We start from the raw sequence: 23,716 nt of genomic DNA, 5'->3' as shown, positions 1-23,716 counted from the left end.
TGAAAGAGATTCAGTGGGGTTACGGAGCTTCCATGAGCTGGCTTTTGTGAGGCCTCCCCTTCCACACTGGCCACATTGCTTCCTACCAGTAGCAGATGATTCTTCATCCTCATCTTCATCTTCATCAGTAGGCGAGGTCTGATACACTCTGGTGTCCACAAACGGCGTGAAAGAGGCTTTGGTGCTACTTCCCATACCATACTGGAAAACAAAGAGCAGAGCGAGAGCTCAGAGCACAGAAATAATGATAACAGTGGTGGGGGGGAGCTTCCAGCTAGCACACCCAGCACCTGCCCCTGCGGTGCTCTTCACAAACCCTCTGCTTTTGGTGACTTTCTATGAACATTTGCTCCTCCTCCCACAATAATTCATCAGGGAAGTCATGAGAGGGGATGTAGGGAAGTCTGTGGAGCACCGGCAGGCGAAAGGACGCGAGCGGCCAGGCGAGCGGTGCCGGGGCCCGGCGGAGCGGCTCATCTCGCCGCTGAAGCACAGCGCAGCTGCGAGCTGTGTTAGCTGAGAAGCTGCAGTGTCGGAGTCAAAAGTAAACGTGGGTAAAAACAACCTCTCCATGTCTAATACACCTGCCTCAAAAGTCCAATGTGGGATGTCTAGCAGGCAAGGGTTGGTTTATTTTCCCCATTAACGTGATCTCTTGCCCCCCATACTTGCCAACGAGCCTTGCAGGACAGCTCTGGGAGCCCCAGGAAAGCCCACTGCGTCGCACTGCTCCACGGCGTAACCAGTGCCTGCAACACGTCACACCGACAAGGCACCACACAAGTAATTTAGAGTTTCAAAAAGCGTGACTGCTGCTCTCCTCGTGCCAATGCCTTAGCCAAACGCCCACCTAGCACAGTCTGAAGGAAGATTTTTTTTTTAAACAGGTTGTAAAAACCTGTTTTAGAACCTGTACAACTTCCACAAGAGAGCTCATGTAGCCATAATACTGCTTCAGGTTTATTGTCCATTATCTAGTGATTAGCTGGGCTAAGCCCAAAATACTGATTCTCCCAGGAAAGCAGCACATGTCAGCTCTCGAGCAAAATGCCTATTTTTGAATCTCCTGGGCTCTGTGATCACTGGTCCCCAAATCTATCAGAGGAGCGACTGAGCAGTGCCTCTTTAGTACGCCTGGCTACTTAGATTTTGGGAGAAAGTTATGCACTTGAAGTGGGAAGGGGAAGAAAAGGTTTGTGGGTGAGTTGCATGGTTATTTAGGGAGAGCGTTTTAGGCAGAGCCCATGTGCAAAACCGTTAGAAGACGGCCTTACCCACATCGCTCCATCCCCTCTCAAATTCTACTATTTAACACCTATCGTGTATGTCACACACAGTATCACGTATAGGTTATTTGTAATTTCAATAAAATATTTTAAATCTTTAAAACGTTTCAAGTGAGAATGCAGAAAAGCCCGTTCCTAAGCTAATGCAACTTAACCTGAACGTATCACAGGGAATGACAGAGCCAATACTTCACCAAGGGAATTTGAAGAGGAACAGATTATAACATCACATCACCTTTTTTTTTAAGCCATTGCTTTGTTAAGGCAGAAAATGAGGCTAAGACCTTCTCCCAAGCAAAATGAAATCCTTAACTTGGGAGTCAAAGTGACATGATTTCCACCCCTTGTTGAGCAGCTTATTTTTCTTATTACATTATTTACCCAGGATATTCTTTATTGATGACCTATATTAAGAGCTGTTACAGTAGCAAAAATCAAATCTTTCAGCAGCAACAGCAGGATTGTTCACATTTTCCTTCCTCAGGACATTTTCCTTCCCTAAAGTAAATCTTCCTTAGCTTTCTTTTAAGTCACAAAGACACCATCATCACGCCTGCTATCCGTGTCCAAAGCCAAAGCCGGCAGCCACCGCGCTGGCTAACTGCCCGGATAAGAAGATCAGCACCCACGGGAGAGCCACTGCGTCCCTCACGGCTCTGCCCTGCTCTGAAGAAGCCGCTTGAGCTTCTTGGAAAAAACGCAGCTCTCATGGTACAGGCAGGAAGAACTAATGCAACGAGTTTAAGAGTGAATATATAGTTGAAAAGAGTGCTCTCAAGTTTTAAATGTTTCAGCTATTTTGCCGTGGCAAATCCAACCTTGACCGTGGGGGCCAGAGGCGACGGGGGACGGACACTACTAGGAGAGGCTTCCTGGCCGGAGCGTGCCAGGCAGGAGAAGAGCCCCGGGGGAGGCCGGAGCGGCTCCTGGCTTGGGTCCCTTGCTGTCGGCACCGAACACGCTGCGGCGCTGCTAGGAGCCTACATCCATCTCCCGCGCCTGCCGACGCGCTGCGCCTCCAGCTTCGCTCGCTATCTGTATGCCAACAGCTTCGTCACATCACTTCTGTTTCCATAGAAACAGGATGAATTTCCAAAAAATAAAGGGTAGCTAAGACCTGTGCAAGGAGTTATCCGCCTGAGGCAGAAAACACTGCAGGAAAAGATATTGTGTTTGCGTGTACAGTATGCCCAAAATGTCTGTACGTGCGTACCACATGCACCCCCTCCTCTGTTTCATTCACACACAATAAACACACATTTTTTCCTGCATAGCATGTCTTTTCCATAAGACCAGCAGTTCAAGGAGGAAAAAAATCCAGTATTTACAGGAATCCTTTCCTGAACCAGATGCTTTCAAATAAATGAATTATGATGTACGAATCCTTCATTTGGATGCACCTAGCATCATTCCAAATCTCTTATTTAAATATTAAGACCTCACCTTGCTGCAGGTCCTGTTCAACCCTCTATAAACCTGTCTCAGCTTATAGAGACAGTATCCCACTGCGGATGAGATAACGTGAGGTCCCTTTCAATCTCCTTCATCCTGACACATCGCAGCCGGTTCTGCAGAGCAATACATTTGCAGTAATCACTGACCTGCCGCTCCTGCCGCCCAGGCAGAAACCTATTCTGACAGTGGCCAAAACCAAATAAATAAATAAAAGAACTCTAATTACCAGCAGCCATTTTGCAAATGATTGCAAACGGGCCACAAGCTGCAAGAGTCCCAATATTATCGTTGGCATGAGCCAGCATGACTGACACTATTTCACAGAGGCAACGTGACCTTGGGCGCAGCACGGAGCCCGTGGAGGTCAGGAGCCCCCTCGGGGAGCAGTCAGTCCCATTTGCTGCCAACATATCCAAAAGCCACGTGAGCACTCCTCTAAGGGCTTCCCCGCACGCACGATACCTCCCGTCTCTGAGCGCTGCTGTCCTAAAACGCCAGCGGGACACCACCCTAAGGCCAACGCTGCAGATGGAGCGCATGGACGCGGCCGTCGGCACACCAAAGCCCACTGTCTGCTTCGCTGCGTGGGTCAAGCACAGGACTCTCGGATGGGCGTACTACCAGGACAATGTCCAGCTTGCAAACAAGATGTCTGTGCAGCTGCTGGCCAGGCGGGGAGAGTTTCGCTTGTGCTACTGGAAGCCTGCAAACTAAATCCACATCTTTCTGCTTCCCCTTGCTCCGGGCTCAGTCAGCCCTAAAAATGCAGTTTAAGAAATGATAAAGATCTTGGTTGGTATCCCATAAATGAATATATTTAAACCCGATCCTTGTAGCTTGCCTGCCCATGGTTAAGCAGTCTCAGAAGAACTTTGGAAGGTGTTACTTTCAGGATCAGCTCCCTCATCATTGCTTTCAAAGGAAATGGACAAAACCCTAAGGTCAAGTCATGCACCATCTGTTCTTATATTTTTTCAATGCACAATTTCAAGCACTTTTTATACTACTAGTAAAAGTAAACCACAAAATGGGTGCATCAAACCCGTAAGAGAGAACAAGATGACACAACTTTTAATGTGTGTCCAACCAAAAGAAAAGAAAAAACAAAATAAGCTAGCTTATCTATCAACAAATGGGTTGATTTTTCATGGGAAAATAGAGGAAAATGTGCATGATCCCCACAGCTGGTAATGGTAAGCAAGACACACCAATTCACTTGTCTTATGTGTAACATCTTGTGCTTGTTAGGAATTTTTGCATTCCGTACAAAGATTATGTTCAACCATGTCCCTGTAAAACAGCTCCCAGGAAGAACTACTCTGCCATGACTAGAAACACACAGTTTTAAAGGCGTGTAAAATTTTTTTAGCCTGAAGAACTAAATAGAACTGTTTGGCTTAGCAATTTTTGTTAAACTCTCAGGTCCTGTTAAGTATCAGAGATGGCAACAGGCAGAAGCCTGGCCCAGAGGAAGTCAATGGCATCACTGGGTCTCAGGTTCTTCTCGTACTTCCAAGCGCCAAAAGATCGGGACTTTCACATATGTTCGCAGCATTCCAGTTATCATTGCCAAAGAAACAGGTGGTGGCTTGAGAGTACATCTGGTACAAACTTGCACCATCAAACATTTACCACTCTACCAATAATCCAGCGTATTCCCTTTTATTTCCACTAGACTCACAATCATCCACATGGACCGGAGACAAAGAGAGAGAAGAGCAAAGAAAGCCAGGGAAAAAAGTGAGAAAGCCCCTTCATCAGACAGAGGTGTTAATACTCGTGTAAAGCAATGCAAAAGAAAAAGAAGAGCCCCCACCACCTACTTCAGGCACCGAGTCCATGTCTTGCGCATGCGTGGAGCCTCGGCCCAGGGCCTCGGTCGGTGTGCCCGCAGGCGAGTGGCTCTGCTGCACCAGATCAGGCAGATTGATGTGGCCTGCAAAGCCATTGCTGGCTGCGTGGCCTGAACGCTTTTTTTCACCAGAGGTCTGCAGAGACACAAGGCATGACGAAGAAAGAGAGGGGGGGAAAAAAGAGAAAAAGAGGAGAAAAAACCCAAAACCAAGTCGATTGCAGTCACCCAGTTCCCGAAGCAAGCACAGCACAAGGACTCTCTCTGCTGTTTCCGTCCTCATGCAATCTGGCAAGCAGCAGATCAGATCAAACCAACTCCCCTCCAGGAGAAATAAAGATAGGATTAATCACAAAGTCAATCCAGAGTAATTAGGCACATTACAGCAAGAGGAAAAGCCTGATCACCGTCATTTTGAAAAAGGGATCTCAGGCCAGATTCTGGTCTTGCCACCATGGGTGGTGCCAGTCCCATGGCCACGCCAAAGCCAGCTCTGGTCCCTACACTGGTGACACCAGCTGGTGACACGGCTGACAGCAGAATCTGATCCTTTGATCAGCGTTAGCTTTAACGGCTTTTCAAAGCTACCGTGGCAAGTAGCCTGACTGCAGGATTTGCAAATGCTAACACAGCCCCCATGGCATGTTTCTGTACCACAAAACAGCAGTGAACAGCATCAGCGCTTCCCCTGCGCGCGTCAGCACAACTACTCTTACTGTGCTCTGTGCGCAAGGGTCCTCTTAGAGTCAACAAGAGTTGCACATCTCTGTGGAGAAAAGCTTCTTCCTTAGATGTTTTTAGGTAAATACTCTAATACAAGATAGAATCTTATTCAATTCCCTTCTCTCCCACAGACTCTCCGTTGGCAGCCGACAAACCCAACTGTCTCCCTAAATCGGACACCTTACACTGGAGACCCTCTTGGAGAGCTCCGGGTGTCTAGCAGAGCTGCCCAGCCAGCTGCTACGAATACCTGTTATTAAAGAGGCTTCTGAGCAGGCTGGCGTGCCGGGAAGAGGTGCCGGGGGCTGTGACAGGCAGCGCACAGGGCATAGCCCCGTCCATGCTGCTGGCAAATTCTCAGCACCCTCAAGTAGCAAAGGTGGAGGGAGGAGGAACAACTTACCTGACACACCTCTTGTACGCCCCAAATTTGAAACACGAGGTCATCCCCATGCCAAAACAGGCCTCTCTTCTAGATGCTGCCATTTAAGACAACAATAAGCGCTTATGTCAAGCAAGCGCTTCCCCATTCTAACACGTATTTCCCCTTTCTCTCCATCCCCACTATGTGCAAGACAGGTGCTGCGAAATTTCTCCCTTCCCTTCCTAACTCTGAGGTCCCTGTCGTTCTGATGACCCCATGTACCCGTAGCACATCAATGAGATTGTTAGAGACTTGTCCATTGACAGGATTAGTGGGAAAATCCCTCTGAATGGGCTCACCAACTTTCTGATTGCTTCTGATTCATTTCTGAAGATTTTCTACTCATTACCACCACCTTAAACCACCCTCCTCCTGCCTAAGGAGGAAGGCACAAAAGCCAGGGCAACTTGGCAGCCAGAGAGAGTCTCGCCATTGACTGCTACAGCTGCGGATTGGGAGCAAAAGAGTGTGTCTTCAGCACAAGACTGCTGTTTAGGTTCCTGATGACATTTCCTCCTCCCAAATAGATCTTCCAGCTGCTTTTCTTCCCTGTGGCTTTTCAATCCTTCTGTGACATTGGCTTTCTCGTACGGCCTTGTTTGTTTGGTACGTATTTTACAGTAGCAATGCTTAAAAACCAAGCCGATTTCTGAAACGGCTGCCTGTTAAGACAGTGACTTGTACTCCTATTTGATACCAGGAAGGGTGCAAGACTGACCAAGCTTTGGGGATCTCTGCTCTGAAGAGAGGGACCTGCATTTACAGTTCTGCCCAACTTCAAAACTCATGGTGGGAGGCAGCAAACACTCTGTGGCTTCTTTTGTTAGCTCTTTTCTTTCTTTTAAAATTGCACAGAACTTTTTCCCTTCATATGTGAATATTTTATATAAAGAAAGAAATGAAAAAAACTCAAGCCTACTTAATCTAAAGGTTCCTCCTTTACGATTGCCCAGTCCAAACTCCCCTCTCTCCTCATCCTCTCGCATCCATCTCCCTTACAGCTAGGCAGGAGAACAACACCCCAGTTGTACTGACTCGCAGAGCCTAATTCCTCCTCACCCAGGAGAGCCGCTACCAGCCTACGTTTCAGACAACATCACCAGCATGTTACAGGAACAGAAAAACTGAGAAACACTGGGGGAGACAGGAGGAATCTGAGATCTCCTATAGCCGACTGAACACGCCTTCCCCTGCCTCGTTCCTTCAGTGCACACCGTTAGAAATGGCAAAGCCACATCGCTTTGTTTATCCACTGCACTCCTCTCTCTACCATCTGAGCGCCTCAGAATTAGGCAGGTTGGGACAAGGGGGAGATTTGATTTCTGAGAATTTGATAAATGCAGTGGCCCAAGATTTCCAACTGGAAAAGCAGAAAAAATGCGTGGGGGGGGGGGTCAACGGCACCCGTACCACCGCTCCGCCAGAGCCAAGGAGCTGCCTTCGTCGGGCTGCAGAGCCCACTCGCTTGGCAAGCCCAGGTTGCTGGGGAGCGGGCGCTTGGCCCTCCCCGAAAAGGACCGGCGCACTGTGATCAGCGTTCAAGTAAAGGCCTGCAGCTGCCCTATGTCAGCCAGACGCCTCTGATAGCGAGAGGGTGGTAACGGTTGGAAAGAACAGACGCTTTGGGCCAGATTCCAAATGTATGAAACAAATGCTGTAAACTGAAGATAACTTCTGTTCCCTGGAGCTATTTTGGGATTACAGCAGAGTAATTTATAGTGGAATCCACTCCATTGTGCCACGGTATTACTATTCACTGCTGTTTGTAGTTCCGAGAAACATTTGCACTTGTCACATTTGCTCAGAGTGTAAATTGCCTTGCGAGGTCATTAACGAGCACAATTTACTCAGTCATTTTGTGTTCCAGATACACAGCACAGTTATTTTTTGTGCTTACATGGACAAAAACCTCCTGAAGATGCTCCATGGAAACGTTTGCTTTACAACTTACCTCCCTCACCATTAAAGTCCCTTCCCTTGAAATATTGCTAAACGTATCTGCATGGGATGTCTCCAGACCGTGGGTTGCCACCATTCCCAGGTTGTACGGCTCGTTGCTTCCAGGAATTCCTGTGGGTCTGAGGTCAGAAAGGAAAAGCATTAGGGACAGAGATATGCTTGCTAGGCTTGATTAAAAATCCTTCAGTACAGTATTATTTCAAGCCAGGGTGAGGCTTCTTTGTATCTCGTTGGAAGAGCGGTAAAGAAGTAGGTTTTCATGCAGTTTCACTATGTGCCTGCATACACATTGTCTCTCTTTGCTCACCTATTACAGTCTTGTGTTGTGTAAATGGTGCCGGGTGTCCCTGGGACAGACATTTCACTGCCTGCAGTGGAAACCCCTGCACCAGGGAGCACGAGAGGAGAACAGGGTGGAGGGATGACCTACCGCACGAGTGAAAGCTGCAGCATGTCTTCTGCTACTCTAATTTCCACCAAGATTAGGCAGACATACCTGTCTTCCCAGGGACGCCCCCCGCCCAAGGTCCTGTGTCAAGATTTCTGCACTTTGGTACCGGACGTGTGCTTCCCCAGGGTTAGGGCAACCACAACAGTCTCAGACGGGGCTACATTTGAGAACAAGTAGGTGATGAGTCTTTCTTAAGCACATATCCTTTATGTGCTCTGTGAATCTGAGATTTGTGGATTCTATGCTTATGTTTATTCCCTAGTGAAACTGTCCTGGGCTCCTTGGAAGTTATAAAGTGCAATTGTGATAATAAAGTATTGTTGTGATCTACTGCAAACCTTAGAAAAGATTTCATTAGCTAAATATATGAGGAAACTATTTCTGTTGTCACAACACAGCATCACAGTCTGGTCAATCTACTACAGGTAAAGCACAGAGACCCAAAGAAAAAGGCCTTTTTCCTCCCAAGGTGCACTAGGAGTAGCACTGCCTATTAAGTAATGAGGAGCTGTAGTCCGGCTCTAGCCTGCGTCTTTTTTTTTTTTTCAAGAAAGGTTTTAAAAAAAAAAAAAAATCCACAACCTTTATTCCTCATCTTGACCTGTGAAAGAGGAGCAATGTGCTGGAGGATCCAACATGTCAGAGAACAACTCTTCACAAATACAGGGTGGGTTTTTTGCCACCTGATTTGAAGACCAGATTTGAAGCCTAATGTGGGCTTGCTTAGGCTTCCCATGTCAGGGCTAAACTAAACATCCCGGCTCTGTTCAGCACACAGTGGCATTGCCCAGTGGAGAGGGTAATGCCACCAAGGAGCCACCGCAGCAGGGCCGCGCTTGCATGGGCAGGAGTACCAGCTTCCTCTTGCCGTGATACCAACACGCAGGCCAAGGCGATGGTGTTTGGAGGAGGTGCAGGCAGGAGTATAAGCTCTGTCCTGTAGCTCTCCCCTCTGTTTTTCAGGTGAAACATAGCCCTAAGCTATGATTTAGCCCTGAAGTCATTAGAGATGGAGAGGCAAAAAGCATTTACAGGTTTCTGATGCTAATTCGAAAGACCCACTAAAAGAAGGTATCATCAGCGATACAAGAGAGCACAAAACTAGGGAACTCCACATGGGTGGCCTACACTGAATAACGCGTTTAAAATCACCTCCTCCTCCAGTATCTCCAAATTTGGCAAAACCAAACCCAATGGCAGACGTACACTTACATTCAAGGACCCAATTTGACCTAGCTCTGCTCTGGCTTTTTCCTGTAACAACCGAAGAGGCTGATTTTTACAGTAACATTACGGCAAAATGTCTGAAGGAGCAATTCATAATGTGGTGTGGTATCAGTCCATATGAGAATTTAGCTTTTTTAATAGAAACATTCGTATAAAAACGTTGCCAATGTCTTCATGGGACCCAGGACCAAAGGACACTGGAGTGCCATGGGATGTGTTGAGTTTATTTCTGCGCTCGTATGTCCAGACAAAGACTGGAATTTATTCTTAAAAGATAATTAATTTTAGGATTGCCTGCGAGTGGATAGCACAGGTGGTAAGCACTCTCCATTCTTATTAGCAGACCAGCTGCTTAAATACAATTCAAATGAAATCAAAAGCAAACGATAAACCGAGCCTGGATTACTCAGCCTTGCCTGTGGGCCAAAAAATGTCTATGGCTGTTAGGAAGTTGCTGCTGCTGAGACCTGTTACTCCGCATGTAAAAGCCTTACACGCCGGTGGCTTTCAATTATATGAAATGATTCACTTTTTAACATGCCTCCCCTGTGCACACCTCCTTGTCAATACCCAGAGGACCGCGAGGGAGCTGAGAAAGCACAGGCGGCTCCCCGTCTCATTAGAGACAGGAGCCCACAGGAACTCTGTGCATGGGTATGGCTTGAATACACAAAAAATGGGGAGATATGCACACCCCGCAGCCTTGCCTTCATCGGATCAAAGCATATGACCAGACTGGCCCAACCAAAGTGCATCAAACAACAGCGCACTGTACTTCTGCAGGAACTTTTGCATAAGGAGCTTGCAACTCCTTCCAACTGTAGCTACCAATGTTAGGAAAAATAACACAAGTATTCCACTTTTAGAAATAAGGAAACTGAGGGAAAGGAAGTTCTGAAAGCAGCTGAAAGCGAGGAGCAGGCTCTGGAGGCTGCCAGCGGCTGCCTCGCACCGTTGTCGCGCCCTTCTGCAAGCCCTCCGGATACCTCTCACAGTTACTGTGTCTCCAGATAGTGAACACCCAGCAGTTTCATCATGTGCCCCCCAAAGAAACGGCTCCTTACATCAGCCTCGGGATGTCGCTGACAGGCACAGTCCCATCATGTGTCTCATTTTCACCATCCTCCTCCTCCTCCTCACTGCTCTCTGACTCCTCGCTGGAGGAGGAGTAGTCGGTCACCTTCTTCAGAGGGCGATTGGTCTCCTCGATGCGCAGCTCCCTCAACTCTTTGGCTAAGGCCGTCAGATCCTAGAGGGGATGGGGGCAAGGAAACAGGAAACCAATGGCTATTATATTTACAGCAAGGAAAATGTCAACACACATCTCTTCAAAAGCCAATGCTAACAGCACGAGCAACAAGAAATAGCTGTACAGAGTTGTTACAAACATGAGACAAATGTAAGACAATGTTTGTAGCATGTAGCATTTATTAAACAAAACAAAACTGATTTATGCTCACTGAAAAATCAATAGGCAACCTGTTCTTTTTCTGTTTGGAACGTGTATGTATATATATATATATATACACTTATATGTATATACACAGCAAAAGTATACTTATTGGAAAAGGTGAAGTTCAGTCACCATCATAGTAAACTGGAAAACAGTGTAAATTCAAAGACAGGCTTGGAGAATTTCTCCTGCAGGGCTTTCTCTTCTTTCAAACTTCTCAAAGAGACCCCATAAACTGTATTTACTCTGTAATAAATGCATTTGGGAAGAAAGCAATGCGAGCATCTCCCATGGAGTGGTGCAATCCCCAAGTCAGGAGATGCTTCAGTGATCAGCCTGCGCTGCCGGGCAGCGGCTGCGAGGCCATGATGGGCGTCCACGGAGAAGCGCCCCGCTCGCTGCAGCACCCTGCTCAGCGACACTTGTGAGTCACAGCTCTGAGTCAGCCACAGGATAAAAAAAAAAAAATTAAAAAAAATCCTGCAGTGGGAACCATTAAGCACTTTATGTGAAATGCGACAGCCTACAAGCTAAGGGAGAAAAAAAAAAGAACTTGAAACCAGAAAAAGGTAGGAACAGTCCCAAAACCTATTAGAAATTTTTCAGTTTTCAGTTTCAGTTTTCAGTTTACCATGACTTTGATGAGGCCTGAGACCCGACAGTCATATAAAATAGACACTGTTATTTCAAAACAAGAAACATTGCAGGCACCGTGTAGAAAATAGACTTGTTGTTATCTTACATGCTTTTATAGCAATGCAGGGGGAAGCAGTAGGGCAAAAAAGCATGAGAGCTCTAATTAGAATGGGTTAGAGTACTCTGTTGCACAACACATGCACATGACGAACAAAGCATCACAATTGCCAGTCTTACCATTTCTCCCTATATTAGTGACCGAGGTAGCCATCAGTGCATTCGGTCAGAGATAAAGGATTAGGGAGAAAGAAACTCATTGAAAAATACTAAATTCCACAGTTGTCTTATGGCCATATTCTCTCTTTACTGCATTCCACAAATTTCCAGTTTCCCGTTCCAGCAGAGCGACTAGAGCAATATTAATTACATTTGCAAAGGGAGTTCTTAAAATCTATCCTGTCGACATTGGAAGAAAACGATGAAAAAACTTCTATTGCTGAGATGGAAACTCAGTTTATTTTTAATCATGAATCAGTAATATTTTGCAAGCAATTTATACTGCAGTTATGGGTTATTCTTAAGGACATAATAAGCTCTGTTGTGTCATTGGGATTAGAACCTAAAACGAAGCACTCGTTGCTTTGAGTGGAGTAATCGTTTATCCCTAATTCTATACAAATCAAAAGCAACGCTTTATTGACATTTAAATTTGCCCTCAAGTCACACCGCTTTGTGGCTGTTGCAATGAGAAATTCTCAGGAACGATCCATCATTGAAATTAAAAGGAAGGTGACTCCCCCCGGTGCCCGGTGGGGTTGGCGGCTCACGGGTGGCGCCGCGTGTGGACAACCACATTCTGCTCCCAGGTGTGCCCTGCCGGGCTCCTGCCATGCCGGACTGGCTCGCCTCCGGCCGGGGTACCAAACCGAGGTAACCACGCACGTGCTTTGGCTGCTTGTGCAAATATCTTTCCAGTTGCGCTAGCTGTGCCATCTGAAAATCTTGTCTTTCCCTTTCCCCTCCAACAACGCTAATCATGTTCCACATGGCAAGAGAAGAAACAAGAGGAGCAATTTTAATCTTCTAGCAAAACCTATTATTCAAGTGCCTCATTTTATCCATGCTCTGAATGCAGCTAAGAAATTTGGTGCATGCTAAAGAGCATGGCCGTTGAGTTCATGACTAGACGTTACGGTGGGGTTCAAAGTCCACGGAGGTAAAGAAGAACCTCCCACGTACATCAGAGGGCTTTGCATCAGACCCATAAATATTAGTATGCAAAAAAATCTACTTTAAGAACAGAAATTGATCTCTGCTTCACAGCAAACCCAGCTGGCAGGTATCACGTAACCCTCTCCAAATCAAAACGCTCTCTGTAACTTTAAGGAAAGGCTCTTTATCATGATGAGAGAGAGAACATGGTATTTAAAGAGTTATTTTTGATGCCAACATGTCTGGGATTGAAGCACAGTCAAATCTACAGTCACGACATCTAATTACTCTAATTAATGCTGCAGCAGCTTCTGTGACATGATTGTTTCTGTTCCTAAATAAGTCAATGAAATTTGAACAGCCTAACAACGCTCTCAGTTTAGAGCACGAAATATGCTCTTTATTGAACGCTTTCCTTTGATTTGGCTCGGAGCTTCCTCAGCTTCGCAAAGGACTTTAAGGGAAGACTGTGCAAGAGCCTCTTAAAACTGTAATTGAGCTTCCTGCATTAACTACAGAAAATTAGGCTACTTTTTTATACCTTCCATATCTAAGCAAAGTTTATCAGGGCAACAAAAACTCCAGTCCTTGCTACTGCGCAGAGCGGCCAGCAGAGATTTCAGCTAGGGCAGAGATGGCATTTCTAGTGGCTGAGGTCCTAAGCTGCTGCAAGGACCAATGTGTGTGCCCAGCAGCTCCCAGCCAGTGCTGCAGGTAGAGGCCAGACACGCTCGGTGCGCCCAGCTAGTTTGTCTGTGCACCCAAAGAGCGTCTGTGGGCTGCCCTGGGCTGCTCTCAACGCTGGGGCCGGTTTGGGGGGATGCCGGGATCCCTCCCCGATGCCGGGATCCCATCTCAACGCCTCTCCCCCATCCTCGCGCTGACCTTGCCACCGAACTGAATGAGATTGCTCAGAGAGTAAGGGTCCGACTCGGCAGCGCTGCGACGAAATCCAGACGTCCCAACACAGGCACGTCATTTCTCCCGCGCGTCAGAAAAGCGTGGGCTTACTGAAATTCTTCCATCAAGCAGATAGCTGATTAATGTACATATGCTATCAGCCTTCTGCAGTCATCAGCAGAAGGTAGCTAGCCAAATATTTTAAAAATCAGCTTAATTAGTTTTTAATAACTAATTTGGAAGTTATAAAGCAATAATAGTCCCAGACGATATCATCAGATAACTCATATCTTCTACTTAAAGCTTTGCCTCAGGATGGTTAATTCTTCGATGCTATCATTTCTGCCAGATAATGAGCACTTTGTAGGATTAAGTGGCTTCACTGACTTGCTCTTGGACTAAAAACAATCTGACAACAAGAAAGCAAGCGCTCTGTAGCTCCAAATGTGTTTCAACTGTTATTACTGAAGGTGACATAATACATAAGTTAGCAGTATCAGTGCTCTTTTAATTACTTCTAATTGCAAAGACTTCTCTGGATTTAATATTTGCTGGATTCAAGTCAGTCTGGTTTCCAAACTCATATAGCTCATTTAACTTGAATTTAACATCCAGGCTGCCTCTACTTGGATACTGATTTATGTGCTTTTTCCTTAACAAACCACCTCATTAAACAAACCCCATTGCTAATGTTTTATCCAAGAGAACATGTTAGCTAACCAGCATGTTGTTTTCCTTCTTCCATATATTCTACTTTTTAAAGGAAACAGCCTGCAGGAGAGGCTGCTAATCCCGGGGCTTTCACTGACAGTCGCACAGTTAAGAGAGGTGTGTGCACTTTAAAGCACGTGGGAGACAAGTTAAATGCTAGCTGAAGAATGTTCAGTCTCTTCCCATGAAAATTTAAAAATTCACCATCATCAGATGTGCACATATTTTAAAATATTATATGGTAAAAATGCTCTAATTCCGGAATCTGCTGTTTTAATAGGATAGACCAAGACTAGCATCGCCAATCAACCTCCTTCACATTAACACTAGTTTTGAAACTTTTACTTTCAATCCAATTATCTGAACGCCATTGTATCGCAGTTACCAGGGTGAAAATGGGTAAATCTAGAAACGAGGATAGGTATTTCTTACGAAACGGGGTGATGGAGAAGTCCTCAAGACCCAACCAGACAGAATAACAAAGTCCACGTGCAGAACTTTGCTAGCAGCAATTAGCTCATACCCAGACTTCCTGCAATGGCCTCGGCAAAGCTTGCGCTTCGGCATCTGACCCTCCAGCCACACCGAGCCGCAAGTTGAAGGTATTCATCGCCACCTTGCTAGAGAGATGTTCAGCACAAGGCAGGATCTGGCCCTTGTTTTACACTATAACGTTGTCCATAGCGTCCTTCTCTTCTATATTTTCCAGGAATACTGTGTAGCACCATAAGCACCCTAAATGTTTTAAAAGTAATTTGCAAAGACAGGCGTTACGTTGTCTGTCTGGAGGGGTGAGCTCCTGCTACATCCCCTAAAGGATTCTGCATGGACTCTGACCATGCAATTTTTAACTGACGCTCTGGCCATGCAATTTTTAACTGACGCTGCCTCAAACCTTGCTCTTCAGGCACCCCGCAGCCCATGCTTTCAGGTCCCCAACAACCCGCCTGCAAACTCTTCCCCATTTGGCATTAGACAAGCCAATCTAGCTGTTGTCTGGGACGAGAGACCCCATGTTCTCAGATATGTGCCCTCACACCTACTAATTAGGGAGAAACAGCTTTTTGAGCTCAGTAAGCTTATACTATTCATGGGAAGTACATACAGTTTTCTACCCAGCAGCATATTTTAACAGGATATCACTGATCTCCTGCTTCAAACATTGTTATTGTCCATCCCGGTCCCTGTCCCTCTACTTTCTACTAGGCTGTAATTTTAAAACACACACAATAAAACCTTTAGATGGGAAAAATGAAAATGTCTGAAACACTTCTCAAGATCTGGAGCGCACCGTGCATGGACACTATCAACTTACTCTCTTCGCAGTCTCATTGCACTCGGCAGAGGCAGTGGCTGAGCAAACCTGGCCAAACTTGGCCCTGCTGCTTCCAGCAAGAAGCTTGGGCTTTGGGTTTGACAGCGGCCCTGATTCCAGCCAGGAACAGTTGTCACTGTAAAACCCCGGTGCTGGCAAGAAAGGCAAGAACTCAGGACAGCTGAGATCACCTCCTTTTGCAGTGTGCCACCTGGGTAATTATCAATTTCAGTGTCTGTCCTGGGGATTACACATTCACCTACACTGGCCCCTGGTAGAGGAAGAGCATCTGCATAAGAGGCTGAGGTTCTCAGCTGGTGTAAACCAAGATAGCTCCCGGGACCCTATCTTTGCAGCTGACGGTCTGGTTCATAGCAATGAATTAATCACTGTATTCCACTACTCTGTTTTCCTCTACTTGCCAAGTGCCTTCATTTGAATTAGGTCTGAATTGCGTCTCAATATAGCTCAGTCTTCCCACTGAAATCAATGGGCTCCCGTGGGCTGTAGCTGAGAGCAGAATTTGATGTGCAGCACAGTCTGTCCAGATCCCCTCCATCCAGTGTAAGAAAATTCTGTTCTTGGTCTTTCTCTTTCAAATATGCAGAACAACAGTAACACGATTTGCCCTGCACGTGAGCGTTCATGTACTTCTCGCCACGGCCTCCATGCAAGTGGTCCGCAAGTGGATTTCACACAGCCCACGTATGAGCAGAACATACCGACCGATCCATCTCCCTCCCCTCAGGCAGGCCCACTATGCCAAAACACAATCTTTCGATCTGAAAAGATTGCATTACCACCTTTTTGAACGTCAGCACCAAGAAAACCCGGTTTGGTATTAAGCGCTAACTAGGCAACCTTGCATAGGCATGACCCACTGAGAAAAGATATCACTAACCTCATCTATAGCTTTCTTATAGCTCTGTGAGTAAGGGAAGATTAATCAGCATCAGAGGAAACAGATCGGGACAGGAAAAAGCCAGAGGAAGGGCAAGCAGGTTAGAAATAAAATTAGAATTGTTAGCTCAACGCTGTGGAGTGTAAAGAAAAAACAACATCAACAAAACATTAATACACATTAAAAAAGAGAAAGCAGTGGAAATTCATTTCAGTTATTAGGCCGACTCTGCAGTCTTAAAATACAAACGTCAACAATATTAAACCAGAAAGAAACACTTTGGGTGAGACTTTGCTGGGCCTTTGCCAGCGGAGTAATAAAACGAGAGCGTACAGAAATTACTGCAGGTTTGTTTGTAAACCGTGAAGACTATGGGTGGCTGGTTCCCCAGCCTCTCCCGTGAGGAGCATCCCCGCGGCGGGACCTACCATGCAGTTCGGAACACAACAATGCGCTGTATGCAAACACCAGCCCCAAGCTAGCAAAGCACTTAAGCCTCTGCTTGATTTTAAATCGCAGCCTTAAGTGCTTTCCCCTAGACTTGGGTTACTGATAGAAATCATGCACTCCCTTAAGCATTCAAATCTCCCACAGGCTCTTGCCAGAGTGTTGTTTTCGAGTCTCTCAGCTGGAGAAGCAATGGCACTAGCCTCTTTTTATGGGTTCCCAAGGTTGTGCTATGGCACCAAATGGAAACATGGCCAATCCGGTTGGCAACATTCCTGCAGGAAATAAGTTAAGACTCACAGCAGGTCGGCTCGGTCGTGTCACATCTCTGTTGTCTTCCTGTTTTATCTTAGCGGGCTCGTGGGAGAGCACAGGTGATCCTTCCGGCTTGACGTTTCCTGGGCAAAAGGAAAGCAGAGACGGTGGGGAATTACAACCCTGCCGAGGCAGGAGGCTGTGTGCGCTGCCACACGCCACCACTGCAAAGTACCTGCTCACCTGGGAAAGTGGGTTTCCCCCTTCTAAAACCTTTCAGGAGGCTATGTCATCATGGGAATCATCTCTCCTCAGTCCCTCCTGCTGTCTGGAAATACCCTCCTGGGCCTCTCCGCTTGGTTCAACAAGTCTCCCTCAGTTTAGCAACACATCTATAACCAGGTCCAACCTCCACAGACAGCCCTCTCTCAACATCACTGCCCTTCTGCTATGGAAACAAATTCAGCAGCTCTGCAGCATCTGACATTGCTAGGAGATTATTTGTCACAGGATTCCTCATTAGTAAAAGCAAAAACAAACCAAAAAAGGACAACTGGTGATAAGTTACCTTTATCGACTACCTAGAGAAGTGATTATTTCAACAACAGACACATCATCCTCCAGTCAAGTCATAAAAAATTCAAAGCATGGATGCAGCACTTGTTTTAATGCGCTTTAGCTCTGTGGATTTATATTCCAGGGCTGTGACAGAAATGCAGATAAACTGGCTGTATGTGCCTTAGCAGCTCCTAGTGTGACTAAACAGGGGAACAGAAGATCTTTAAGAATGGCTTTAAGATGTTAGGGAGCAATTCAGCTAGGAACATAAATCCAGTGTAAACACAGTTTCCTTCTGAAAGTATTTTAGAGAAAGTTGCTTATAGGCTAATTCATTTCTCTGCTCCCATCTCATGCTTCGTGCAGAGATGCAGTCCCCCAAAAAACCTCCCAAAGCCACTATACATCCCACCCAAACTTTAACACACTCCCAAAGAAACCCACACAGAAGAAGTGAATTTGGGGTCAATTTGGCAACAGGAGGCATGTCGGTATTCATTTTATTACCCTGCAGCGCAACCCCTGTCTCCTTGGCACAAATTACATGCCCCTGTGACATTTAGGTAGAGGGTAGTGCCCCAAGGCATGCTGTCACTCTGCAGGCAGCACCTTCGCCAGCCTCGGCACAAGGGAGTGTTGCCACCTTGGGTTGCAAAGGGGCAAGTTGGTCCCAGAGGTAGATTAGAAAACATCAGTTACCTGATGAAGCCTTTGGCAAATTTTTTTCTTAAACACAAATGAGATTAGAGACATCCTGCCTTTCCCGCTCACCAAGTGACCTCCAAAAACAGGTCGGGCACTATGAACATTTGACAGGAAAAACCACCTCACCTCTGACTCTGTTGCGCTCACTGGAGCCCGCCTGGGAGCCGGGCTGGGAGCCCCCTTGGGAGCTGGGCTGGGAGCTGGGCGTGCTGGAGCTGGAGGAGCTGCCGCTGCTGGTGCGCTGCAGCGGGCTCTCGATGATGGGCTCCGTCCGCCTCAGGTCCGGGTTGCTGCAGGAGCACAGAGCAGAGATGGTGTCAGCGGGCGCCACGCATGCCTCAGCAGCTTCAGCTCCTTCCAAATCTGGCCTGAGACAGTGGACTTATCACGGCCATAGGTAGTGTGACAGAAAGCACTGTCACAGCCACAAAACAGTATATGACATTTTGCAAAGACAACTCTGCGGGTAACAGCTTCCACAAGCTCTAAAATCACCATGGCATCTTATGGTCTCTTGCAAAAATGCTTAAATGATCTAGGAGTTGAGGAATCACTGCAAATTGACAAAGCCTGTAAGGCTCCACCAATGCATCTTCATTTCTAAGGTATACGCTAACACTGCTTGCAGAGATCGAAGTAACCCATAAGTGTTAACAGGCCACGGGAAAGTCATGGGTCCCCCACAGTCTTCACTTGACCTGCTAATTTAATGAAGACTCCAGTCTGCCTCTCACCGATGTTTGTTATGCAAGGTAATGTCACCTAACGCAAGGTAAGAGGACACCTTTTCTGCTGGAGAAGACAGGGCTGAAGTCTTGTCTTCTCGAGCTATTGATCCTGCAAGCCCTACTAAAATCCATGGGAGCTGAGTGACTGCACAGAATCAGGCACTCTTATCTTTATGGAGCTGGACCATAACCACACAGAAAAATCACTAGAGCAATTTTATACTCCTTTTTTTGGCCAGATTTAGCAAAAATTAAAAGGTTGCTTGCTTAGAACTCCATTGCAGCCCCAAGATATGCAATGCTGGATTTATCCGCATTCAACAATATTCATTCTAAAATTAGGAATTTGCAACTTGCTATTAAACAGAGAAAGAAATCTTTTAGTGGAGAAAAAAATCTCAAGTTGGCAACAAGGCTGCAGATTACTTTTGCTGCTTATTGACATCTCCTAGGTTTCATGGCTTCACATCACAGCCACTTCAGACTTGCATTAAGTTACCCACTTCAGGCATTTTCTTCCTTGATTTCTTTCCCCCCTGTGAACATACATAAATCTAGAATAAAAAGTGTCCTTGATATACAAAGAGTGACTAATATTTCTCAGATGCCTCCAGGACATTAATTCTTATTTGGCACTGAAATGACACCAGAAGACATGCTCATGCAGAGTTATGCAATTTGTTTTTATGCAAGACTTCTGTTAAGTGATCTTATTATTCAAAGTCCTGTTAAAAATGCATAGAAAGCTTTTTCCACAGAGTCCAATTAGGACCTTGCGTACATAAAAATTACGCTGTAATACTGCCACATTACACAATGCAATTGCAATCAAAGACATCGAACACTGATATAAAGTGTGCGCTATGCATCATTCAAAGCTGCTCAGAGACTATCAGAATGGCACAAACTGGATGGATTGTGCAAAGCCCCATTGCCATAACTGGGTGACTGACAGAATCATTTGGACGTGGCCTAATACGAACATTATATTGAATTGCTGCCTAGTGTTATCTTGCATTTACGTGGGCACTTATTAAAATGACAAAAGCAAGATAGTAAGGAAAAAAAAAAAGCAAAAGCAAGGAAATATCCCCGTAGTCGTTACAATAGTATTACAAATAAAAGAAAGCATATTTTTACCATATTAACATTTATGCATGGGAGGAATCAAGAACCGACAGGAGAGCCGGTTAAAAAAAGGTAATGTGAGAAATGCTACATTATCATGACCGAAATAAATGTTATAATTTCACTGATTAGTTAGTTTAATGGATTTTTTTGCTGCCTTATCGTTTTCAATCTTCCTCAAGCTGAAGGCTTCCAGCTCAAGTTGTACGGCTGATGAAATTAACTCACGAAATGTATTTGAAAACTTTGGCAACTTATGAATTTGCCTGCATTGACTGGGACCGTGCAGCTGAGGGAAAACACTGTAACCTTCAACTTGAATCCTACAGTCTTATGCTATCATTTTTACTCTCAAGACCTTCACATCCTAGGACTACATAGTCCAACATCCTACTGCATTTTGTATTGTCTTTCAGGGTGTAGCCTGAAAATTAAAATTAAATTACTATTTAAGAATTAAATTCAAAGAACAACATTTTCAAGAACTCAGACTGCTTCAGCCTTGAGCAATAAAAAATCTATGATACAAATGCTTTTTTCTCTCATTAAAAAAAAAAAAAAAGACTCTTGCCTTCCTCCTTCTGCTATCCCTGCCAGCTACTTAAGCTGTTGCCTGCTGTATGCGAGGTTGCTGATGCGTGATTCAGGCACTCAGCTGGAAAGAAAAAGGCATATGCTGAAAGGCTGGTTACAGAGCACAGCATATGGCTACGAATATGCCAGCATTCACTATTTGACCTAACCCCAGAAGGACAAGGCAGGAAATGGAAACTAAAGAGCTCCATCATATCAAGCTACATAGATCACATGTTTATTCGGAGATTTACCTGTCTACCAGTGTCTTTACTTCTCTGTCTTCCTCAGTAACATTTTAACGTCAGTGGCATGCTAGCTGGGAAAAGATCCTAGTCCTAGGAGGTCAAAACAGATTTAATACTTGATCTCTATCTCAGCAGGATCTGGCTCTCACCACGACGTACCAGTGCATGTCCCCAGCACACTCAGGCTTTCCCTGTGAAAATCTGCTGCTCTGACTAGTTGGAAACTTGTAGTACTGAGATCTCCCCACTGGCTTCGTATGGCATGATTCCCCCTACACACAAAGAGGCGATGCTGGGAGAACTAGGACCTGTTTCCACTAAATCGTTCAAATTCTTGTTCCATTCCACAGCAATAGGCACGGCACCCAGCTACAAACCCCTGGTCATCCAAGAACAGATTCAGGCCAGCTCGAAGGGAGCAAAACAGCCAGGAATCCAAAAGCTCACAGCCCTTGGGTGTGATACAAAATACTAATGAATGGGACCCCAGCTTATCGCAGCCCTAAGCTGTGATGAAAGTATTGCAAATCTCTTGTTTTCACCGTTTCACCATCAGGGTTAGGTCGTATACCAGTGCTCCCACTCTGCTCACAGGACTCGCAAGCTGGTGCATCAGGAAGAAACCCGGAATGAGCTACGGGAAATGCTGAGGGGCTATTTCTGCCCCCCGCACTCAACCTCCCCTACCTTGCGCGAATCGGCTGGGATCCTAGTCGGGGTCCCAGTGCGCTGCCGTTGCCTGGGGAGTTCTTCCTCGCCAGAGCGGGGGATATGGAAGTGGTTCGCTGAGGCACCTGGAAAAGAAACGGAGAGAGTCACAGTTACCGAGTTCACCCAATTAAATCAGGCTGCTGCTCACACTTCGGAGAGATTAGGCTTCAGCGTTTCCTTAAGACTCAATTTATAATTGATTTCCTACTGAGAGATATGCAATATTTATAGCAATTATAAAACATAACGCTCTCGGCTTTTACGAGGAACCACCTGAGCGTGAGACAGAAAGGAGCTGCAAAGATGTGCAACGCAGGGCCGTTCCCTGCAGAAAAGCCCTCAGCAACACACAAAGCAGCCCTGTTACCATCAAACAAATAATTTTTCTTTTCCAAAAGCTGAATGTGTACACACATATATACATATATAAGTAGTCTAAATTTAACAAAAAACACAGTGTGGTATTTTTAAGATAACGCTCTGAATGCAGTTCACTTCGTCAGCCACTGTGGAGTTTTTAGGGGTGTCTAGATCGGATATAACACACACATTGTATCAGAGAGAACGTGCTGACTGGTGGTTAAACAAGAGGGCTGAAAGTGGGAAGATCCAGGCTGAACTGCTCAATACTCTCCATCAAGCCAAAGCAAAGCCTGGGCCTGCGTGTGCCACGGCGCCTCACCCAGGCCCTGCCCCGGCTGGCATGCCGGCACCCGCTCATCACATCCTAGCTCTGAAATCGCCGTGCACCAACACGCAGCAGTGTCATGCGGAAAAATACACCATACTTGAGCCTGCTAGAAAGAGGTATGGCAATACTCACCTGGGGAATACTTTGCACCAGGTAATAGAGAGGCCAAAAGCTCAGTAGGGTTAGCAAAAAAAAGGATTAGGTGTTTTTTTTGGAGAACACACAGCTATGTTAGGCGAGCCAAAATGATTTAGAGAGAGACAGTCTTATATTCTGCGGCAGAGCTAGCAATAACTTATACATTCATTACAAAGAAATTCCCTGTATGGGTGGGCAGGTTACTCTGCAATCATGACTCCTGAAGTTTCTTTTACCTTCCTCTGAAGCATCTAGTCATAAACACTGGCAGAAACAAGACACCGGACCACAGAGACAGCCAGCCCAGGCTCACGTGACAGTCCTTTTGTTCCCGGTTAGAATCACATCAAATTTATTTTGGTCAGTAAAATGTGAAGTCAGACTTCATGGGTATTGCTGCTGATACAATGGCTTTAAACGTGAAGTGCTGTTCGGTGTGGGGAGCCTTTCCACAGCTTGGGTTTTCCTCCAATGAAGGGGCGTATACTCCATAGGGCCTGAAAGAACCAGGAACTGTGGTCTGAGTGAAGAGAGCATTACTGTAATTAAAATAGGTGTTGCTCTCAAAAGACTTGAGCAAAAAGCAGCACCACACAGTGTTGTTTTCAACCTAGCCAGTATTAAACCCCAAGGGATTTTCAAGATCAGCGTCAAGGATCTGATAGTGAGGACAGGCTACTTCGGCTCTCATCAACTAGGATCTGAGGACTGAGCTGGATCATCATTTGTGAGCAGAGGTGTCACAGGTAGGCGGCTGTCTCTACAGGTAATGGGTTTTGGGGGCTTGGGTCTTCAGAGCTGTTGGCTTGCTTTTCCTTCTAAGGAAGCGCTGATGCAACTTATCACTGGTGGTAGCAGAAACAGAAATATTACTAAAATCGCGTGTGACATACCACCACGGAGCCTATTAGCTGACATTTTGCTCTTAAAAATGCAAGTCACTTACTTGTTAAACCAAAGAAAAACCGTCTCTCAATCATGGACAAATACTATCATCTGCCCCACTGCCGCTAATCAATTGGTAATATT

General features: G+C 45.9%; 1 protein-coding gene across 7 annotated transcripts in view; it reads right to left on the bottom strand.

The window, feature by feature from the left end:
* The window catches only part of TNIK (TRAF2 and NCK interacting kinase), a 204,632-nt gene that overhangs the window by 11,438 nt on the left and 169,478 nt on the right, over window positions 1–23,716 (bottom strand). For 4 of the 7 annotated variants that reach the window (XM_068955074.1, XM_068955076.1, XM_068955077.1 and 1 more), the window contains 6 exons: window positions 21,835–21,941; window positions 18,597–18,760; window positions 17,253–17,350; window positions 10,442–10,626; window positions 7,692–7,818; window positions 87–201 (listed from right to left, as the gene is read on the bottom strand). In XM_068955074.1, the coding sequence (XP_068811175.1) occupies window positions 87–201; window positions 7,692–7,818; window positions 10,442–10,626; window positions 17,253–17,350; window positions 18,597–18,760; window positions 21,835–21,941 (796 nt within the window). Of the gene's footprint in view, window positions 1–86; window positions 202–4,564; window positions 4,730–7,691; window positions 7,819–10,441; window positions 10,627–17,252; window positions 17,351–18,596; window positions 18,761–21,834; window positions 21,942–23,716 lie in introns of all 7 variants that reach the window. The other 3 variants (XM_068955072.1, XM_068955075.1, XM_068955073.1) reach the window with 1 other exon arrangement.

Source organism: Struthio camelus, chromosome 9, assembly GCF_040807025.1.
Source record: "Struthio camelus isolate bStrCam1 chromosome 9, bStrCam1.hap1, whole genome shotgun sequence".
Taxonomy (NCBI): Eukaryota; Metazoa; Chordata; class Aves; order Struthioniformes; family Struthionidae; genus Struthio; species Struthio camelus.
The sequence above is the reverse complement of the archived record's forward strand: the minus strand, read 5'-3'. Positions and strand labels throughout refer to the sequence as shown.